The sequence below is a fragment of the Pistacia vera genome, unplaced genomic scaffold (assembly GCF_008641045.1).
Source record: "Pistacia vera cultivar Batoury unplaced genomic scaffold, PisVer_v2 Contig497, whole genome shotgun sequence".
NCBI lineage: Eukaryota > Viridiplantae > Streptophyta > Magnoliopsida > Sapindales > Anacardiaceae > Pistacia > Pistacia vera.
The window spans coordinates 215,713-239,496 of record NW_022196331.1 but is presented as its reverse complement, the minus strand read 5'-3'; the positions used below and the strand labels follow the sequence as shown (position 1 = coordinate 239,496).

The following is a 23,784-nucleotide window of genomic DNA, read 5'->3' as shown; positions in this document are numbered from 1 at the left end:
CCATGAATTTGGTTGTGAGAAAGATTTACAAATAGAATTTGGGAAAGAAATTCCAAAAAAAACTACTAGATATGGTTTTCTTATAAACTAACAGAATGAATGGCTCCGTGTCCAAGAAAAATAAACTTTATAATTAAGGGATTAATGGTTCAATTCTGATCACAAATATGTTCTTACACACTGCAGAAAAAATTGCTCTCTTCCAATGAGTATTTCTCCGACGTCGGACATGGTGTCGGAATACAGTGTTTCTACAGACTCAATTTATCGTCACAATACTTTTAATAATTTTCTTCATGAAATTGGCGTCGGAAAACATGCATACAATGAAGCAGAACTGGCGTTGCAATAGCACTTAAAAAATTAAAATTAAAATTGATTATCTCAGAGAAATAATATATAAAGATATATTATCAATATTTTAGTGGAATGTTAAAAGATATAAAGTTGTAATTTTCGAGTCCATGATCATTATAAAAGATGCGAAGAATATTCAATTATTAAATTATAAAGTCTTTCCAATTATAATAGCTTTTAAGAATTTAGAAAATTTTATGAATTTTAAGAAACATAATCTCTAAATTAACATAATTTTATATTAATAGTTTGTCAAGGATATCATTTTCTACAAGCAAAGCCCAATCAAGGTTCAACCACAAATTAAAGCATCAAAGTTTTGTTGCATAAGTCAACACGCTCAAATAATATCAGTTTTTTTTTTTTTTTTTAATTTTGTCATTATTAAGTCATAAGACTTAAAAATAGGTAGTATAATTTTACTCTAATTAGACCCAAAATAAATTTAATACTAACATTTTAACCCAAATTTTTAACTTAAATGAATGGTTTACCGGTTTATCTTAATAAGTTGTTAAAAAAAAAAAAAAAAAAAGGAAGCTTCTGACTGGATGATAAATGTACAAACCTAGCAAACTTTTGACAAAGTAACAAAATAATTATTAATTCTTTTATCAAATATGAATTTACATTATACTATATATTCAGTTAAAGAAATATATTTATTTTTTGATGTAATTATTAAAACGTATATTTATATAAAAAAAATCTTATATTTAAATTTTAATTATAAATTAGTTGATAAGAGTCAGAATCCTAGGATTTAAAAAAGAGGTAATTAATTTCACCCACTGAAATTAACCAAGATAAATTAGACCCAAAATAATTTTACTCTCATTTTTAACCCAAAATTTTAACTAAAGTGACATTTTACCCCTTTTTCAGATCTTGCTAACAGATAACTATTACAGATTGTGTTGAGCAAAATCGTTGAATTCAAGAGCAACAAAGAATCAATAACATTTACATCCCTAAGGTTTACAAAAGCATGTTAGGTCCAGTAAGATCAGAATAAGCTACTTTAGCCCCTATTAGATGGGGCAGAGCAGAAATCTCGGGGGGTACTGGAACCACAGGGTATCCAATGCTTTGGTTTCAGTTCCTACCCGAAACAAAAACTAGGTGGGTAGGTTCTAATTCTGAAAATCGGTATGGTGCGATTCCAGTACCGATTCCACAACTTTAGGAACCAGAATCGAAATCGAGATCCAGTATAAGGTAACTGAAACCGGTTCTACAATTTTTTGCACATTAAAAGGTAACCAGAACCAGAATCTACTAGTTTTGGTTCCGGTTCTAAGATTTAGGAACCACATAGTACCGATTCCAATTTTGGTTCCTAAAATCCAGAAACTAATACTGTGCAATTCTGGTTTCGGTTCCTTAGTTTTGGGCTAAGAACCTGGACCCAATTAACCCTAATATTAGACCGAGGCAGCTACATTCCAGTAAATCAAGTAAAGGCATTTTTGTCCTTCAATACCTTATGAATTTCTTAACTGTAATTCTTAAAATTCAATAATACAATAAAAATATGAATCTCTGGATCTTTTCTTTGTGGTGCAACTGAGTTGGGTTTCGAGAATTCGTCTCGGTTAACCAAATCGGCCAACTCTGGATCTGTATCACACAAGACTTCGACTTAAATTGGCTCAACAATTGGAGGACTTGTATCTGACTTTTGATCTTTGGGATATGAAACTAGTGAATTTGCAGGCAAGATGTTGCCTCTTTAGTTGGTAGCCATGGCCCATGCACTTGAGGAGGGAGGAGAGACTGAATAAGATGAAGATGCGCCGAAGGAAAAGAAGCGAAGTAGAGGTGGTGTTGGTAGGATGTGGGGCTGTGGTGGGAATTCAAAGTAATGGTTTTTTCTGGGCGGGTGCGGTTTTATTTGTTTTTATTTAATGTTTTTAATATTTAAAAGCGATACTTTATTAAATGTCCCTAATTCAGGATTTAATTTATAATTTTTCCTAAAAAAAAAAAGTTTCTCACCAAATATACCTTCCATATATTTTGTCTCAATTTGGACGAAATTGCCCCTTTTGCTTCAATTAACACTTAGCCTAACACCTCTTCTCTGCTGACAATTTTTCTTTCTTATCAACAAGTTCTCACACTATCAAGCATTATTGAAGCTTAATTTGTTGAGAAGAAGACATTATTTGGTTCATTTGTTGAGTTTTGCTTCTACTAGAAGTCCCAATAGATATATTTATGATTTAAAATATGAGTAATGCTACAGTTACCGACGGGTGTGCACCGAATTTGTGCACCAAATGACGTGACACAATCCTGACCGTTGATTTATTATCAGTTAATATTAATCAACGGTCAGGATTTTGCCACGTCATTCGGTGCACAAATTCAGTGTAAACTTTTCGGTAACTCTATCATTTTCCTTAAAATATTTGATAGATTAGTACATAATTGAAAATTTCTTATAGATTCGGTCTTAAATATTGTATATAAGCTTGGATTGGGTAATATATATGCTTGTTATATAAATTTGTAAACAAGAATGTATATAAAATAGTTGAGATTGTGAATTTGGAGTAGTTTCAACTAAGTTTACGCTAGAGGTAGAAGACCACTAGTGGTCAATACCCGATAATCAGACACTATCAGGCATGCATTTTCAACAACCCCATCAGCACCTAATAATAGGGTATAGCAAACATTCGAAGTAGAAATACCCAACAAAGTGGATCTTAGGTATTATGGGTTCTAGAATAATGCCCGATTGATATGTATTAGGTATTGTTATTTTTAATTGTTACTCTGTTTTTTTTGTGTTATGAATTCTGAAATTTGTTTATACTTGTGCATATATTAATCTATGATATTAACTTTGAAGAAAAATAGATGTTATTTGGGTTCTTGTGAGTTGTGAAGTACGGAGGACTTGGGTGTCTAAGCCCGATGACTCGATACAATACGTACAGGGGAAGATTTTTTCTTGAAGATTTGAATGTATAGATGACTTGAACTTTAATGAGTATGCTTTGTAGCTTATAATGTATTGATTACTTACACTTTAACAATACAAAAATAGTGTAAAATAGTGTATTTTTCCTTATAATGATCATTATCTATAACTTTGTAGACCAATAAGGCTTGATAATCAGCATAATTCTAGATTTCTGTTTTAAAAGAATTGATACCTGTAATTATAAAGAACCATACCATTGGAAAGCAATGTAAACACAATCTAATCATAAGCATAATTTGTCAATAAACTTATATAATTGCATATACAAAAACAAATATTATTATTAAACTTCAATAAAAGCATGTACAATTACATTGTTTATTAATTTACTACTATACAAGTATTACTCTATGAAAAATTGAATACGCAATATGCATCCTAAGTATGGGTCCATCATGTCTCTCGATATAGGAAAACGGGATGTTGCGCATAAAGTACTCTATAAACTTCAACATAAATGTGCCACAATCATAAAACTTTGTATCTTATTGTGGTATGCTTGTTGGAGTAAGTGCCCTAGAGCCAATCAATTATTATAGAATTGACCCTTTGTAATAATGTTTATTAATCAATAAAAAAGTATTTTCTACTATATCATGTAAATCATATTTGTTTATATTGATATATGTCTTTAGGATGGTAGAATTGTGACGAGGGTATCAAGTGTTTCAAATCTTAATAGTGAGAACCCTATGATTACATATGATGGCCATTCTAGAAATGTCCGTAGCCCTAGTATTATTTTGACTAAGGACACAGATAATATGATAAGGCTATCATAGTGTTGAATGACCCTGTCGAAAGGCAATTACTGTTCTCACTTGTCAAGGTTGTTTGCTGACAACTTGGTGCAACACATGGGTGTTTGCTGTAGGCAAGTTCACTGGACTGATCCACCAGATGATTCCATATAGATGGTAACCTCAGTGTCTATAGAACAAATCCTCTAACGAATGATAGTGTGTGATCCTTAAACTTGAGATCACCGGAGTGCCTTGTGCACCGATTGGTATAGTTTGACACTAGCCCAACACAGTTCTATTCAGAGCTGTCAATACGATAGTGATTGGCTGCATCGAGGAGCGTATTAAGACTATGGTGGATTGACAAAGGATTCATCACTCCCAGGTACGGGAGAAGTTATCTCACGATACAATTCAATGAATGACAATGACACTAAAGTTGTGGCCACAGTGGTATTGAGTTGTTGCTCAATCCGATTTATTTATTCGGTCATTGGTCCAATAACTTAATACAAAGATATCGAGAGTAACAAAGGTTGACATTATTTATGTACTTCAGTCTCAATGAGACAACAGATGATGAAAGATTTGATTACACGGTAACATATTGTTGATAGGTAGCTATTTCACTGAATCTAAATCTATCGGGTGGCCATGATGCCTTGCTAGAGGCTAATCTTGGTCTATGTATAGTGAGACAATTAATTGGTGTTAATCGCGATACTACTCACTGTTGGTATGATGAGAAGCCTACGGGTCACACACTTAGAAGATAATTTAAGGATGTTTTTGTTCAAGGGGTATTTTTGTCTTTTAGGACAAAAAGGTATTTTGGTAATCTCACAGTACAATTAAATTTGCTGAGGTTGTTGCATATATTTAAATGAATTATTATTATTAATTAAACGTTAATATATTTTATAAATATATTAACTGATTATAATTATAATAATAATTAATTAAAATAAAATATTATAAGAAGGGTGTTTGGATACAAGGGTGGATTAGAGTTGGAACCCATGTGTATTCCTTATAGGAATAGGGTTTTAACAACTAGCACTACATACATGCAAGTTGTGTTAAAGAAATCATGCATTCCTTTATAAAAGAAAGAAAAGGCAACCCCTTTTCACCTTTCTCTCTCATGTTCTCTCCTTGGCTTTGAATCAAAGATTTTTCTTTGATTCAATTTGATTCTTGAAGCTAATTAGTGAATCTAGCAAATCCTTCTTTGGTTCTTCAGATTGTCTTCATGTAGATCACCGTTCATTCGGTTCTACGTTGAATCGTTAGCGAAGTAAATTCAGAGACATTTGAAGGAGTCTCCCAACGTGCGTAAGATCTCTGTTCCTTGTTTGGATTGATATTATTTTGTGCAAAATTTTGGTTTAACATGTAAACTATATAATATATACCTAGATCTTGGCATAAAAGGAATTGATTCATCCTTTTGATTTTTGTTTTTCCGCTACGTTGGGTATATCGATTCCTAACAATGCTATCGTGTAACCTCTTCACCTCGAATTTTTCCATTTTTGAATCACAATTCAGGTACTTTATAAAGTGACCGATCTTCTTTAACAAGTAAGAGGTGATAACTTGCAGCAGTTGGTAACATATGCTTTATATGTTTCGCACCTTTCGGTGTTATGAAAATATTCTAAATAACTTTCATTTTACCCACTATAATGTAGTAAATTATGCTTTTAATCACATGAAAACAATATATAATAACATATATTTTGGAAATAAACATAAAAACATAGTGTCAAACAAGCAATAATGTTCTATGAAAGTGCTCGAAACCACCCGATATTCCAATTGGGTCATTACTTATATGCCTTAAACCACTTGATCACCCCTATCTGTTAAATGTAAAAGTGCCCAAATATGCCATAAACCACCTGATACCCTCATATCAGGTCATTTATAACATGCCCTATACCACATGATTACCCCCATCTCTTAATATATACCCTAAACCACTTGATGCCCCTCATCGGGGTATATATCGAAAATGCCCTATGGGGGGTGTAAACGATAAAATCTACCTAGAATGTTGTGAGGATGATAATGTGAGAATGAGACCACTGACAATCTCGTCGACCTGTAAAGACAAAGAAGGGTGAATGTGAAGCACTTGGAGACATCGGTTTGGTATTGGTTGTAGGCACTCTGATGATCAAGTCAACACGGTTATGAAATATTTAGTAAGGTTAAGAGCGGGAACCGATAGTGAAGCTAGGGTACAAATTATCAGCGTAGAGTGGCTGGAACTTAACTCTATGGCAATTACTGGCATAGAGTGGTCGGAACTCGACTTTACGGCAAGAAAGACAATGGTTCTTGGGAGCTAAAACTTAGTAAGCTAGAGAGAGGGATCATGATTTTCTCCATCATGAGAGGGCTGACCTCTGTTTATATAGTGAGCCAAGAAAGCTTGAATCCTTATAGAACTAGGTGTTCTTACAAATTGGAGTTTGAGTAAACAAGAAACTCGTAGTGCTAATCAATGTAGGAGTAGGAGTACTAGTTCATTTAAGACTAGGAGTCTTGGATGAACTAGGATAAGTATGGGACTTAAAGTCTTATTGTGTGATGAGTGTAGACTGATGGGCTGAAGCCTGAGGTAACTTATCCTATAGAAAGGCCCAACTCATGGAGTGGCCCAAAATATAGGTTGGCCCAATTCGTAGGGTGACACTGACGTGAAGTGATCCAACTCGTAGAGTAACCCAACTCATAGAGTTGGCTGACTCGTGGTGTGGACCAGCTTATAGAATGGGTCAGCCCATAGAGCGGTCCTTCTTATAGAATGGGTCATTTTGTTGGATGGTCCTTCATAGGATGAGTTTTGAGATGAACCCAATTGAAGTTGGGCTATGGCACTGAGCCTTAAGCTTTTGGGCCAATCGAAGTTAGATCGTGGCATGAAGCCATCTACTATTAGGCTAACCAAAGTTGGCCCTTGGCGTAGAACATTTTGTTATTTGGCCAACTAAAGTTGGGCCTTGGCATAGATTCTTTTGCTATTGGGCTAGTTGGGAGCCCAATACAAATTTTTGCATCAATAGTTTGTCTCCAACTCTCTAAGTTAAGAGGCTCTTAGATTAGAAAGTAGTTCGAGTTGAGTGTAGATGTCAAGTGAGTGAAGTGATGCCCTTGAGAGGGTCGTGACTAATCTCTTTCATGCTTAGTAAAGAGAAGATGCTTGTTTGATGTTGTAACTGATGAGCATGAATGACAAGATCAGAGTAGGGTCGACTTGACATGTTATGTCGAGTCGACTTGTGTCGAGTTGTAATGTAGAGCCAGACTTTGATGTAGTGTCAGATCGTTTTGCCTTGGTGTAGGGCCAGGTTGCTTTGACATGATGTAGAGTCAAGGTGTTCTTGATTGACTTGGCATCATCAACGTACATCCAACTAGGATAAGGGATGGACGGGTTTGTACCAGTGTCAGCTTGTCCCCCATTGTACAATCGTAAGGCTCTAACTTAGGAGTAGAGTCGAGTGGAACTTCGTCGACTAGACATGAAGTTGAGTCGCACTTGGTCAACTCGGCATGAAGTCTTATAGCACTTAGTCGACTCGTCATGGTATTGAGTATCACTTGGTTGACTCTACATTGATTCTTGTTGCATTTGGTCAACTCCACGTAGAGTCGAGTCAAACTTGGTTGACTCGGCATAGATTTGTGTAGCACTTGGCCGACTTGACATGGAGTTGAGTAGCACCTTATCAACTGGAGTGGAGGCATGGTTGATTGGAAAAGTGGAGGCAAAGTCACCTGGATGAGTAGAGGCGAAGCTGACTGGATAAGTGGAGGCAGAGCTGATTGGATGGGTGGACACTGAGCCAATTGGATGAGTGAGGTTGAGCCAATTGGATGATTGAGGCAAAGCCAACTGGATGACTAAGGCCGAGTCGACTAGGTAAGTAAGGCCAAGCTGACTGGATGAGTGGTGGCCAAGCTGCAAAGAGTCAAGTGACTCTTCTGAACAGGAGACTTCAATGAGTGGACATCTTAAGGATGAGTCAAGCTGAGTTACGAAGAGTCTAATGTCTCCTCTAAATGGGAGACTTCACGAGTAGACGTCTTGGGGATGAGCTAAGCCGAGTGGCAAAGAGTCGAATGACTCATCTGAAGGAGAATTCAACGAGGGGGTGTCTTAGGGTGAACCGAGCCGAGTCTCGAATAGTGGAGTGATTCCTCTGAAGGAGACATCAATGAGTGGAAGACTTGGGGATGAACCGAGTGGCGAAGAGTCAAGTGACCTTTCTGAAAAGACTTACAATGAGCAGGCGGCTTGAGGAAAAGCCAAGTGGGGATGAGCCAAGTAAAGCTAGGGAGGTTTAGCTGATCGAGATGTGAGAGCATAGTCAATTGGAACTGTGAAGGCTGAGTCGATTAAAGGTGAAAGAGCAAAGTCGACTAGAACTATAGAGACAGAGTTGATTGGAGCTACAAAGGCTAAATCGATTAGAGTTGAAAGAGCAGAATTGACTAGAAGTCTAGAACTAGAGGTGATCGGTTATAGGTACCTTGCATTTTTTTAAGGAACACGAACCAGCCAGTTCCTCAGATTTGGAATCAGAATCGGAACCGGAATTGGAACTGGTCGCTTTCGGTTCTGGTTCCTAGAAATCTAGAACCGGAACTTGAAACATAGGTTTCGTTCTAGTCTCGAGTACTCAAGTGAATTTCAATTACCTCTCTACTTTTTTTTAAAAATGACAAATACACCCCCAATAGTTTACAAAAATTACAATTTAATCTTGTTCCTACCTGGGTATTTGAACCTCGATTTCAGTTTTGGTTCTAATTCCAACACTATAGGAATCGAAACCAGACCCTAGAATTCTCAGTTCCAATTTCCTGAATCGGAACCGAACCTAATGGGGTCGATTCTGGTTTTGGTTTTGGTTTTACCCTTTACCCATGCTCACCCCTAACTAGAACTACGGAGGCAGAGTAGACTGTGACTATGAGAGAAATGTTGACTAAAGTTATGGAGACGGTTTAAAGGGGCTTCAATGTTTCTAGTTATGGCTCAAGTAGTATGTGCAAAGTAGGTTGTTGCTAACCAGATGATTGTCAAGGCCCCATGGTGGGCGCCAAATTATAGATAATAAAACTATGGACGAATTTAATGAATGACAAGTGGGGACCATGGCCCCCACTCAATTTTTTAAGAATTTCAGATTTTATATTTATATTTATATTTATTTAAAATTTTCCCCTATAAAACTTTGAGATTTTGAGAACAGAATAGCTCGACCCCCATGGTAAGTTTGGATTTTGTTTTTGTAAAACCCCGTTTTTAATCCTAATATATTTATTACATATTCTTTGTGATTTTCATTTTTATGCAAAGGGATCTATTAGTTTTTAAAAGTTCTATTGAGAGTGAAATGAAAGGAATAAGAGCAGTTGGGTTTGTATGTATCTGAGGGGAGAAATCTGGGCATTTTTACAATAGAAAGCTGATGTGGCAGGGTCATGGTGAAAATAAGAGAATTTTGGGGCAGTTTATAATTCCAAGAAGTTGTTTTATATATAAATTAGGATGTTCGCCCAAAATGAAGACGAAGAGAGAAAAACCCATAAAGAAGAAAGGAAGAAAAAGCAAAGGAAAAGGAAAAAGAGAAGAGAGGGAAGAATGGGTTTGGCCGAGAGGTAGAGTGATAGAGGAGGAGTGAGAGCGAAAGTGAAGCAAAAGTGGAGGAGAAATTTTGAAACAGGTAACTCCCATTTGATTTCGAGTAACACATGCAGGGGGTTTAATTAGTGAATTTCTTCATCTTTTCTTTAATTTAACTATTTAAGTGTTAGTTTGTTGATTTTTTGTTATCCTTTGGTGTTAGGTGTCAAAGAAAAGAGTGCTTGAGGCTTCCATTTTCAATATTCTTATTGTCTTTCCATTACTATGTATGTAAATCACGATGGGTTATTATTCTTGTATAATTTCTTATTGTTTTATTTGTTTAAAACTTCTTATTAGGTATGCAATATGGATAAATTTCTCAAAACAAAATCAGTAATAGACCAATCATCCTCATCAGTCCGAGAAAATAAAGTCAATGATAAAGAAAATGATCCATCAAAGGAAAGTCATGTAGAACTAGAAGCCATCTTAAAAGATCTTCAGTCTGATATAGCTTTATGGCCTAAATCAATCATTATCATCCTAATTATAGGGATGCAATTCGAAGATTTTACTTACAAAAGAGTTGTTGCCAACCTCGAAATCATGCATTTCCACTAACAAAATTTGGAAAAAGATATTGTCAATTTAATCTTGCTTGGTTTGGTGTGCATGGCAATTGGCTTGAGTGTAGTGTGACCAAAGATCTTGCATTCTACTTGTATTGTTATCTTTTTAGACCTGCCATTATAAGCTAAGTTGGTAGTGACGCTTTCGTCGATGGGGGATTTCGTAATTAGAAGGAACTTGAACGCTTTGAAATTCATGTTGGCCAACCAAATAGTGCCCATAACCAAGCATAACAGAGTTGTGTGAATTTAATGAATCAAAAGCAACATATCGAAGTGGCTCTCTCTAAGCAATCATATCAAGTTAGGACTAAATATCGAACTCGTTTGACTACATCTATTGTTTGCATTAGATTTCTTTCGCGTCAAGGGTTGGCATTTCTTGGTTATGATGAAATTGAAGACTCAAAGAACCAAGGTAACTTTCTCGGACTTCTTCATTTTCTAGCTCAGCACAATGAACATTTAGTGTTGTTTTGAAGAATGCACCTAGGAATCTTAAATTGATAGCACCAGTGATTCAAAAAGATATTATGAATGCTACAACAAATGAAACCACAAAGGCTATCATTAATGATCTTGGAGATGACATCTTTTCAGTTTTGATTGATGAGTCTCATGATGTGTCAATTAAAGAACAAATGGCTATTGCCATACGTTATGTAGATAAAAAGGGTCATGTGATTGAGTGGTTTCTTGGCATTGTACATGTTAGTGACACAACTACAGTATCACTTAAGATGGCTCTTAAGTCATTATTTTCTAAGCATGGATTGAGTTTGTCAAGATTACGTGGACAAGGTTATGACGGGGCAAGTAATATGTAAAGAGAATTTAATAGTCTGAAAAGTTTAATTTTGAGGGAGAATGAATATGCTTATTATGTTCATTGTTTTGCTCACCAACTTCAATTGACACTAGTAGCCATTGAAAAAAATCACATTTTTATTGCTTCGTTTTTCAGCTTGGTTACTAATTTGATAAATGTTGTTGGAGATTCATGCAAGCGTCAAGACATGGTTTGGGAGAGCCAAGTTAGCAAACTTGTTGAAGCACTAGAAATTGGTGAAGTTAGCAAGGGACGAGGTTTGAATCAAGAGACAAGTCTAAAACAAGTTGGCAATACCTGTTGGGGCTCGTATTATTATGCATTGATCAACTTAATCCTTTTGTTCTCCTCTATGGGTGATGTGCTTAAGGTTATTGAAGAAGATGATTTAAATCCTGAACCAAGGGGTGAAGCATGTAATCTATTAGATTTAATCTATTCCTCTGATTTTGCAGTTAGCTTGCATATGATAAAAAGTATATTGGCAATTACTAATGAATTGTCACAAGCATTGTAGAAAAAAGATGAAGACATTGTAAATCCTATGGCCGTAGTCAAAGTTTCCAAACAACAGTTATAATTGTTGAGAGATGAAAGATGGGAATCTTTGTTGAGTGAAGTTTCTTCATTTTGCCAAAAGCATGATATTGCCATTTTGAATATGGATGATATGTTTGCAATGCGAGGGCTGCCACGACAGAGAGTTGAGCACATGAAAAATTTGCATCACTATTGAGTTGAATTGTTTTATACAATGTAGATATGCAACTTCAAAAACTTAACACTCATTTCGCTAAGGCTAGTACTGAGTCGCTTCTTTGTATGACGTTTAGATTCAAGTAATTCATTAACTGCTTTTGATAAACATAAGTTGATCCGTTTTGCCCAGTTTTATCCACCTGATTTTTCTTCACTTGAGTTGATGATACTTGAGAACCAGGCTGAGACTTATGTTATTGACATGCATTCTTGTGATGAATTTGTTGAGTTACAATGAATTGGTGATTTGGCTAGGAATTTAGTTCGGTTTAAGAAAAACATTTTGTATCCGTTGGTGTATAAGCTTGTGAAACTTTCATTTGTTTTACCAGTTGTGACTGCGACCATTGAAAGGGCTTTTTCTACAATGAATCTTGTAAAAAGTCGGATTCGCCACTGGATAAAACCTACTCGAAATGTCGTAAGAATGATCCTGTGAGGCTGATGCCACTGACAATCTCATAGACCTGCAAAGACAAAGAAAAGTGAACGCAATACACTTAGGGATATCGGTGTGGTATCAGTCGTAGCCACTCCGACGCTCAAGTCAACACGATTGTGAGATATTTAGTAAGGTTGAGAGCGAGAAAGAGTTTACCATAAGTGAAGCCAGGTTTACCAGGAGCGGAGCTAGGGTGCGACTTATCAGCGTAGAATGGCCGGAACTCAGCTTTATAACAATTATCGACGTAGAGTGGTCAAAACTCGACTCTACGGTGGTTCTTGGGAGCAAAATCTTAGTAAGCGAGAGAGAGGGGCTGTGATTTTCTCTATAATGAGAGTTGACCTCTATTTATATAGTGCGCCAAGAAAGCTTGAGTCCTTGTAGAACTAGGTGTTCTCACAATAGGAGTTTGAGTAAACAGGAAACTCATAATGCTAATCCATGTAGGAGTAGGGTACTAGTTCATGTAAGACTAAGAGTCTTGGATGAACTAAGATATGTATGGGATTTAGAGTACTATTCTAGGATGAGTGTAGACTGATGGGTTGAAGCTAAGGTAACTTTTCTTGTAGAAATGACCAACTCGTGGAATGGCCCAAAATGTAGGTTGGCCTAATTCATAGGGGGACCTTGATTGTAGAGTGATCCCAACTCATAAAGTAGCCCAACTCATGAAGCAGGTTGATTCATGGTATGGACCAACTCGTAGAATGGGCTGGCCCATAGAGCGATCCTTCTTATAGAATAAGCCATTTTGTTGGATAGTCCTCTTACATGATGGATTTTAAGATGGACCCAACCGGAGTTGGGTTGTGACACTAAGCCTTAAGCTTTTAGGCCAACCGCAGTTGGGCTTTTGGCATGAGCCCTACCAAAGTTAGGTCGTGGCATGAAGGCATCTACTATTGGGCCAACTAGAGTTGGGTCTTAACGTAGAGCCTGTTGTTATTGGGCCAACCAAACTTGGGCCTTGGTGCGCAACCTTTTGTTATTAGGCCAATCGAGAGCCTAATGCGGATTTTTGCATCAATAGGGGGTTTCACCACCATTTCAAATCTTCTCTCGATTAGCCAAATTGTGCTCAATAAAGTCTATCGGGCGAAATTTGCAATCCATTTCGCGATTTTTTGTGACTTCCCATCACTCCCATTTATTTGTTTCTTCCAACAAAATAATAAAATCACTTCTTCACAAACATTCAATCACAATAATCAAGCAATAAGCCATCAAAAAAACTTCAACAATAACAAAGAAACAAAAATTGCCCAAATCTATACCTAACATAATCTTAACCTAAACTCTGACAACAATCTATCATAAATATTATAAATCCTACATTTTTAAACCAAGCAAATTGCTGGATCAATTACTCTATTTAGAAGAAGTGAAAATGTGAAATCAGGATGTATTTGACATTTTGAAGTTTTTTAATTTAGGAGAATGTTGGAGTTTACACAAAAATACTATACTTAGTAACGGAATTTAGTAACTTCAGTAGACGATTTTGCTAGTGAAAAAATTAATTTATCTTGAATGTTAGTAGATCTATAAACTAGGTGCTACAAAGTTTTTTCCTCGACTTAAAACAGATGAAATTATATAATTTCACCCCCTGAATTTATCTAAAACAATAGACCCAGCATAATTTAAGAGTAACTTTTAACCCAACTTTTTAACCAAAGTGACATGTTACCCCATTTTCAAATTTTGCTAACAGATAACCAATACAGATTGTGCTGGACAAAATCGTTGAATTCCCGCGTAATAAAAGAAGAGAAACATTCTCGTCCTCAGCATAATTCCCGCCCTTCTTCTTCTCAAAATCACCGATTCTCCTCACCTCTCGGATCTCCTCCTCCTCCTTTTGACTCATTCTTTTTCTATTCTGATCTTTTCTCTAACCCCTCATTCTCTTTTCTTTCTTTCTCAAAACTTTTCAACTCCATCTTCACCCTTCAATCTCTCTCTCTCATCTCGCCCTCTTCTCCTATGGAAGACGAGGACAAAAAAGCATTAGCCGCCTTAAGCTCCGTTCCCCCTCCCCGCAAAATCCACTCCTACAGCCAACAGCTCCGCGCCTCCTCCACCCCCATAACCCGCGTTGCTATACGTAAACACAGCCTCGAATCACTCCCCAATCCCTCCACCACCACCATTGCTGACCACTTCTACGACTCGTCTGACGACGAGTTTTGCCCCATTACAACCACCTCCTCCAATAATGTCAAAGAAGATTATGTTAACTTGAGTGCCGAAGGAAATGCTAATGACCAAAACCGACCCTTTCAGCCTTTGACTGAATTCATTGGCGCCGGCGGTGGCAGCGGAATTTTTAAAGTACCTAAACGTGCCGCGGTTCATCCCGGTCGCCCGCCATGTCTGGAGCTTAGGCCTCATCCTTTGAGGGAGACTCAGGTGAGAAAAATGATTTGTAATCTTTAGTAAAAAAAAAGAAGTAGACTTAGGTTAGGATAAAAGTAAAGTTCTCGTGTAATCAGGAAACTAAATCATTAAAGTTTCAAAAACTAAACCCGATGACCAGAAATAATAACTAAAAAAATAAAAACGAAAGAAGCCAACTTATTAGGTTATTAAAATTCTCAGTAAAATAATATTCTGCTGCCAAATTCTTGTTACAAAACTTTCAGAATTCTTTGAATGATTGTAAAATTTTATATTTTGTTAATGTTCTAACTTGGAAAATTTGTGCCAGGTGGGGAAGTTTTTGAGGAACATAGCATGCACGGGACGGCAGCTATGGGCGGGGCAAGAAAGTGGGGTGAGGTTTTGGAACTTGGACGATACGTATGAGCGTGGACATGGGGTGGGGATAAGAGTGAGGAGAGGAGATGAGGATGCGGCGCCGTTTCATGAGTCGGTGAGCACTTCGCCGACGACTTGCTTGATGGTGGATAGTGGGAACAGGTTGGTTTGGACGGGACATAAAGATGGGAAGATTAAGTCATGGAAGATGGACCAGCCCGTGGATGATTATAGTCCTTTCAAGGAAGGATTGTCTTGGCAGGCTCATCGTGGTCCTGTTCTTTCTATGATTTTCAGCTCTCATGGTAATTTTTTATTTTTTATTTTTTTTTGGGTTAATTTTGATGTATAATAGTTGAATTTGGAACTATAAGAATTTTTTTTTTGATAATTGGAGTGTCCGAACCAGCTTACACGCAACTTAATTAATGTTAACATTAAGATTAAAATGTGTTTTTTAGGAATTCATTAACTAGAGGTTGGTTTGGATTGTGGAAATTAAGAACTTCAGTCAGTGAATAATGTTGTGGGTGAGCTCACTATAAGCTAGGCTAATAACTCTTCTCTATAAGCTCTGCTCGAAGAAACCTTATTTTGTGATGGAATGCTCTATATAGAATAAGTAGAAATGAAATTAGAATGCAAATTGAATGTGACTCCTTGAGCATTAAGTAGTGAAATAATATCTAATATTCGAGTGTTAGGTGAGATGAGTATATCACGTTACTTGTATACTAGCTAGCTGTTCAAGAAAATCACATTATATTTGTATTTGGTTTCTCTTCTGTTTAATTAATCACTATCATGATTGATAGTTCTTAGAGTGAAGATATATTTTGCAGGCTTTTATTGAATAAGTATATGAATGAAATTGTACATCTGTTCCACTTCCCAAGAGTCTTTTATTATTTATGGGAAAAAGAAAGGCTTAAACTGATTGTTGTCGTGTGTTTTCATTGATTGATCATGGCTGTGAATATCCTTATGTTAACATCTATTTCCCTCTAATTTTATTTTTTAACTTTGATATAATGGTAATATATAGCTGCTTGTTGGGAACATTTTGCTATTAGTTTCTCTTCCAATATATGTCACTTTTAAGTAGGTAAGTTCTGGTTATAATTAGCCAGGACAAGTCCAATTTATGTGTAGTGTTAGATCATTTCTATGAATTTAATTTCAAGCATATGATTATTTGTTGCTCTTAGGCCTAGCTAATTACTACCAGTTAATTGTTCCATGAAATTTATGTGGTATTTGGTCCAGGTGATTTGTGGTCAGGTGGAGAAGGTGGTGTTATTAAGATCTGGCCATGGGAATCCATTGAAAAATCTCTTTCTCTTAAGCCGGAGGAAAGGCACATGGCTGCTCTATTAGTGGAGAGGTCATTCATTGACCTCAGGGCCCAAGTTACTGTAAACGGTACATGTAATATATCTTCTGCAGATGTCAAGTGCTTGTTATCTGACCATGTTAGAGCTAGAGTATGGTGTGCTCAGCCTCTTTCCTTTTCAATATGGTATGTTTTTTTCTAACTGTGTCTTATTTCTCCATAAAAATTAATTAATGGTCAATTCAAGGGAAAGATATTCTTTGAGAGTGCCTTCCTGAAAAGGGTTCTTATGCATATACAAAAATGCTGCAGGGATGCCCGTTCAAAGGAGCTTCTGAAAGTTTTTAATATTGAAGGTCAGATTGAGAATCGAGTTGAAACACAATCGGTTCAGGATCAACCTGTAGAAGATGAGATGAAGGTTAAATTTGTTTCATCATCGAAGAAGGAGAAATCTCAAGGCAGTAGCTTCTTGCAACGATCACGTAATGCAATAATGGGAGCTGCAGATGCTGTTCGCCGAGTTGCAACCAGGAGTGCAGGGGCATTCGTAGAAGATACATCCAAGAGAACAGAAGCGATAGTTCAAACTGCAGATGGAATGATCTGGACTGCGTGTACAACTGGCCTACTTGTGCAGTGGGACGGAAATGGAAATCGGATGCTCGATGTTACTCATCATCCTTGTCCTGTCCAATGCTTTTGCACTTTTGGGACAAGAACATATGTGGGATATGTTAGTGGTGTAATGCAAATACTGGATGTTGAGGGAAATCTGATAGCATCATGGGTTGCTTCTAGTAGTCCTCTGTTAAAATTTGCTGTTGGGGATGATTACATTTTTAGCTTGGCTAGTCATGGTGGTATACGTGGTTGGAGTATCACATCCCCGGGATCTGTTGACAATTTAATAAGATCAGAACTTGCAGTAAAAGAAGCAGTATACGCAAGAAGAGATGATGTCAGAATATTAATCGGAACATGGAATGTTGGGCAAGGAAGAGCCTCTCATGAGTCACTTATGACATGGCTGGGTTCTGTTTCCTCAGATGTTGGCATTATTGCTGTTGGTTTGCAAGAAGTAGAAATGGGGGCAGGGTTCCTTGCAATGTCTGCAGCCAAGGAAACTGTAAGATCCTGTTAACTTAAACGTTGCCAATGATCATTTTTAATTTCAACAAAAAAAAAAACTCTGGGAAACATCCTGGCCAGTTGACACGCTTTAATTTTCATCATGTTGTTTGTAAAATTTGTATGTTTACTTCTTTCTTATATCAATAATTTCCAAATGTAGGTAGGACTTGAAGGGAGTGCTATTGGGCAGTGGTGGCAGGACACAATAGGAAAGGCCTTAGATGAAGGAACAACTTTTGAACGTATGGGTTCTAGGCAGCTTGCCGGCTTGCTCATTTCTCTTTGGTATGTAATTTTCAGGAAAATTTATGCTAGAAATTTTAACATTATCCTATTTTTCACATGTAGCATTATGTCTACTTCGGTAAGGCATCTCAACTCAGTTCTGTTAATGTCTTGCTGTTGCTACTGTTTTATTAAGTTCGTCTCTTATTATTAGGGTAAGAAAAAACCTCAGAACACATGTTGGGGACGTTGATGCAGCGGCAGTTCCTTGTGGCTTTGGTCGAGCAATTGGTAACAAGGTTTGTATTGCTACCTTAACTTAATCAATCCCATTCGAGAATCAGAAATGAGTGCTTCTATTCTTGTAAAGAATCACCTGTTTAAATGTGTAAGCTTATTTTCTTCAGGATTCACATATTGCGTATTTTTCTTAACATAGACACTTCTGCCAAAATCTTCCTTCGTATGATCCAGGACTATGGCTGTGAAATGTAGTTGCAAAACAAAATGACCCGGCCTGTCACCTTATCTTTGATGGATTGCAATCATAATCATTTTGTTGACTCTTCTTTTGTGATTCAAATACTGGTCTTCACTTCATTGCTTGATCTCACAATACAAATAATAAATTTATAGAACCGATTGTATTTGGTTTAACATTGATTTCTTAACTTGCTACGCTTTTTATAATATAACATGGCTGCATCTGCCCACCCAGGGAGGTGTAGGTTTGAGAATCAGAGTGTATGACAGGACTATTTGCTTCGTGAACTGTCACCTGGCTGCACACTTGGAAGCAGTTAACCGGCGCAATGCTGATTTTGATCACATTTATAGAAATATGGTGTTCAGCCGATCGACAAATCTGCTTAATGCTGCTGCTGGTATGGTGTCATGCCTGTTTTTCTATTGCTCTCTTGCCTTCTGCACATATTTACTTTCCCTGCTTTATTCCTCTGCCTTGCCATTCATCCTCTATGTTGCAGCTGGTGTCACAACTGCAGTTCACATGATTAAGGGTTCAAATGTATGTCCTTATTTTCATTCATCTTTCTGATATCAATACAGTCTTTCACCTTTTCTCTTTTTTATTTTGTGACTTTGACATACTGGTATTGGTGCTTTCCACAGACTCCAAATGCCCCTAATGAAGAAGGGAGACCTGATTTGGCTGAAGCAGATATGATTATATTTTTTGGTGATTTTAATTATCGACTTTTCGGTATATCTTACGATGAAGCAAGAGACTTTGTTTCGCAAAGATGCTTCGATTGGCTGAGAGAAAAGGATCAGCTCAGGGCTGAGATGAAAGAAGGCAAAGTTTTCCAAGGAATGCGCGAAGCAATCATAAGATTCCCTCCTACTTACAAGTTTGAAAGACATCGTGCCGGTTTAGCAGGTATAAATTAGAAATATCAGTTGCAAATGATGGTACTGGGCAGAATCTAGCTCTAAATTTGATACTTCTCCTCATCTACATCTTTCCAGGATATGATTCCGGGGAGAAAAAGCGAATTCCGGCTTGGTGTGACAGAATTATATATCGTGACACTCGAGCGGGTGCAACAGCTGAATGCAGTTTAGATTGCCCTGTGGTCTCATCAATTATGCTGTATGTTTCATGATAGGTTTGTTCCTGTAGCCAGATTGTGGTGTGTTCTAAAATATCGTCTCCATGTTTAACAGGTATGATGCTTGCATGGATGTGACTGAGAGTGATCACAAACCTGTACAATGTAAATTCCACGTTAAAATTGCCCATGTTGATAGATCAGAAAGAAGACAAGTATTTGGCGATATTTTAAGATCTAACGAAAAGTTCATCAAGTCTAAGCTTGATGAATTACGTTATGTTCCGGAAACTACAGTGAGCACTAACAACATAGTCCTTCAAAACCAGGATACATGCGTTCTTAGAATCAACAATACTACAAAGGACAAAGCCATATATAGAATCATTTGTGAAAGTCAGTCCACTCTCAAGGAAGATGGCAACGATACAGCTGATCATCGTTTAAGAGGCTCCTATGGCTTCCCCCGTTGGCTTGAGGTACTGTTTCTCGTTCCTAAATTGCTTGTCATTGCCATTTGTTCACCTTTTAGTACCTCCAGCTATAACTTGTGAGATCGCCGTGAATGTAATGTGGTTTATCTGCTTGTTGTATTCATTTCAGGTGGCACCAGCAGCGGGCGTAATCAAACCTGAAAATTATGCAGAGGTATCAGTACATCATGAAGAGTTCCATACCTTAGAAGAGTTTGTTGACGGTATTCCCCAGAACTGGTGGTGTGAAGACACCAGAGATAAGGAAGTTTTATTGGTGGTGTTAGTCGAAGGTTGTTGCTCAACTGAAACAGTACGGCACCCAGTTCGTGTACGCCACTGCTTGTCAGCCAGGACAGTACGCATAGAGACGAAATCAAATGGTTCAAATAAACATAGAAGTTCAGTTGCGCGATCAGAACTTCGCCAACTCAGCACTTCCTCAGATAAAAGCGACCTATGACGATCGAAGCTAGAACATTAACGACCATTGTTAGTATAAATAGAACTAGATGCATCAAACGAGTATAACCAAAGGCATTTAAATCTATCAATGTCAACCCCAGTCAAGAGTCCTGATGTAAATACTGATTGAAGCATGGTCACCATTGGACTCAAATACTAGCTAGGCTCAAATTGTTTGCCATTTATTACTTAACGCCATGTGATACAAACAAATTCTATATTCTTCAAAGTATATATAAGTTTTTAGCAAAAGCACATTGGAATATTGTGGCATAATTGAATTTTTCAAAAGGGTTGTTACAAAATGTAGCAAGCATGCTGAAGGAATAAGCTTGTTTGTTACTTTATGTATGTATGTTTCTACCCATAAAAATCTCATTTACTTTTTCTATAAGCAAATATAGATGAAACTTGCAGCTTTTAGTTTTGCATTTGCTTTTCTATTCCATTAACAAAATCTGCCAAGTATCTTTGCACAGGCAATCCAGCTAAGTTACCCAGAAAGCAAATTGTGCTTGCATATGGGATTGTAGTGCAAACAATGATCACATAGATAGCATCGATCAATCAAATCAAACCAGCTTAGTTTTGTCAATCAAAAGAACCAAACTTCAAATTCCTCATCACCAAGCTCTTTTCTGTGGAGATGATTGTACTTGGGACTCTATTGATTTTAAAGGGGTGTTTGGTTCACTGCAATGGACTAGATTGGCTCGACTAATTTAAGAAAAATGGGAGTTAAATCTATTTTGGTACCTGAGGTATGACCTAAGTAAATAAGGTCAAGTAGAATCTGATAGTAACATTTAGGTCCTTATCCGAATCACTTTTTTGAGAAAAAAAAAAATTGTAGAAGTCTAAATACCTTAAAATGTTAACTTTTTAATTTTTTTGTTTTCTTATAATTTGTGAAATTGCTCTAAATTTTTACCAGACTTGTCAGTTAGCAGTCGTTTATTTATTTTTATTTTTGTATAAATCTACTAATTTTTAATTTCAATTACAAAAGAAAATATTAGGGGTATTTTAGACATTTACAAAAAAATTTAAAAATTGTTACCTTATTTGGATCTAAATGTCACTATCAAGTTCTATTTGGACCTTATTGTTACTTAGGTCATACCTTATCTAGATTTGGCTGGCCGTTTCCGGCCATATCAATGGCAGGAAATGGCAAGATCTATTCTAGCCATTTCCGGTAATATAAACGGCCGTTAATGACTAGATCTATGGTCATTAACAGCCAGATCTATCCAACGTCATGCGGCATGGATCTAGCCGTTAACGGTGTTGTGGTTTTCGGAAGTGTAAGAAATCGTACAAGTAATAAAGTGTAAGAATACGGATGTCGAACCCAAGGGAATTACTACTATCTATTACCAAAATAAACTATCCTATTACTATTTGATTAATCCAAATTTTATCAAGAAAAGTCTAAATTTAAGCAATTTGAGATCATTATATTTTATGGAGTTTATCAAAACCTCACAAATCGTGGTAACCTATCTCTAAGGTTCGCTCAACCTATGGTTTTACTACCATAGACCAACTAAGCATCATCTCTCAATCTCAAGCTAGTCCATTAGTTCATTCAATTCTTGGACCCTTAAGAATCAAAAGCATTGGGCAAAATAATAAAACTTAGGAAGAAATTTTAATAAATCGACATAAGTAACTCAACACATAATCAAGAGATTATGCTACATCTTAGGCCTAGAAAATAAAGTTAGTTCATAATAAACATGAAAGAAACAATCATCTTTATTAAAATAATCAACATGAGTTTATAAGAAAGAAACAAGAAAAACTTCCCTATATTATGAATCAAAGCTCTAGAAATTCTGACACTTTTGTTCTCTATAGGTTTTCCTTCTCTTATTCTCCCCAAAGAATTCCCTAAAATAATGCTAAAAGATTCTATTTATATCCCACAAGGGTTAGGGTTTTATTTTCCTTAATTCTATTTAGTTTAAAACTCTTAACCTTATTTTCCTAATCAAAAACAGAAGAAAAAATTCCAATTGTTGTGACTGTGCCCCAGCACTGTGTTGTGACGTGGTTGATTCTAGACAAAGTGTATTAGGGCACAGTGATAACTTCCTCTTCTTTAGTTCAACTCTCGCATCATTCATCAGCACTCCAAAGATGGTGATTTTTGAGCATGATAACTATGAAATCTAAAGAAGTAGTAACATATGAAATGTAGCCCTTTGAATCAGCTTTCCAACAATAAAAGAATCGGCTTAATTTGAGGTTTATAGCTCAAGTTATTGTCAAAATACCGAGGCATATTCAAACTCAAGCGTAATCTAGAATCTCCTCTTTACTTCAAAGCTCCACAACTTCTTCAATTTAACTCCAATTCTCGATCTGTTTATTTCTACTCATCACTCATTCCATTTCCGATATGATTCTTCATTCGAGAAAAACATTTAGCACTAATAACCTAAAAAACACTCAAATACACCCGTGATCTCATAAAAGACAATTATGAAAATATTAAGCAACTTTACCAAATTAAGCCTAATTTCTCACAAATAATCCCCATAAACCATTACGTAAATGTGTATTTTCAAGCTCTTATCAAATAGCCATGGATCTGACTGTTTCCAGCCAGATCCATCGATCTAGCTGGGAACATCCAGAATAGATCTGGTCGTTTCCAACCATTAATGGCCAGATCCGGCCAATCGTGCACCTTTCTGGCAATGTCAGCCGTCGCCGTCGGTGATGGTGGCTAGCAAGTGGTGGTCGTCCTAGGTGACCTATAATTTATTTTAAATAGAAGGGCATTACTGTCCAAAAATTAATTAATTAGGGGTAAAATTGTAATAGCAAGTTCATGTAAATTAATTTCAAAATGAGGGCATTATCGTCCAAAATTTTTAATAGTTAAGGGTAAAATTGTAACAAAATTAAGATTATCAAGTAATCTTAAAATACCTAAGAAAATTAAGATATTCAGATTATCTCATATATAACCAATAGTAATTACTATTAGTTTTGAAAGATTATCAAATCTTATATTAATTAACAACCAAACGTGATAATCTAAGTAATATAAGATGGTATTACTCCAGTAATTGGGGATAACCCGCAACCAAACACCCCCTAAACTTTTATCTAACAAAAGGGGGGAATGGCAAACCTCCAAAATGTGTGAGGATTATTGTAATAACTTATTTCTACTAGTATACTTAGAAAAATATACTATGATAAAAGTATATTTATAGCAAATGAAAAATAGATGGGCCCAAAAATTTTCTTTACTAAACATATATTATTCTGCTCATAGCCAAAATAACATATATACAAGTTTTTACAACGGTGGATAGTAATGTCATTTCTCTCCACTTGTCGACGTCCCTCTGACCGCTGCTCACCTATTTCCTGCAAAACATGGGAAACAACGAGGT

The 23,784-nt window shown here is 36.5% G+C and overlaps 1 protein-coding gene across 1 annotated transcript; it reads left to right on the top strand.

Moving 5' to 3' along the window:
- Nucleotides 1–14,393: 14,393 nt before the first annotated feature.
- Nucleotides 14,394–20,366, top strand: LOC116105305 (type I inositol polyphosphate 5-phosphatase 12-like). Its single transcript, XM_031391744.1, has 12 exons — nucleotides 14,394–14,819; nucleotides 15,118–15,472; nucleotides 16,434–16,686; nucleotides 16,813–17,629; nucleotides 17,795–17,919; nucleotides 18,074–18,158; nucleotides 18,578–18,743; nucleotides 18,846–18,886; nucleotides 18,991–19,258; nucleotides 19,348–19,471; nucleotides 19,546–19,909; nucleotides 20,034–20,366. The coding sequence occupies exons 1-12, from the start codon at nucleotides 14,394–14,396 to the stop codon at nucleotides 20,364–20,366; spliced, it is 3,357 nt and encodes a 1,118-aa protein (XP_031247604.1).
- Nucleotides 20,367–23,784: the final 3,418 nt, after the last annotated feature.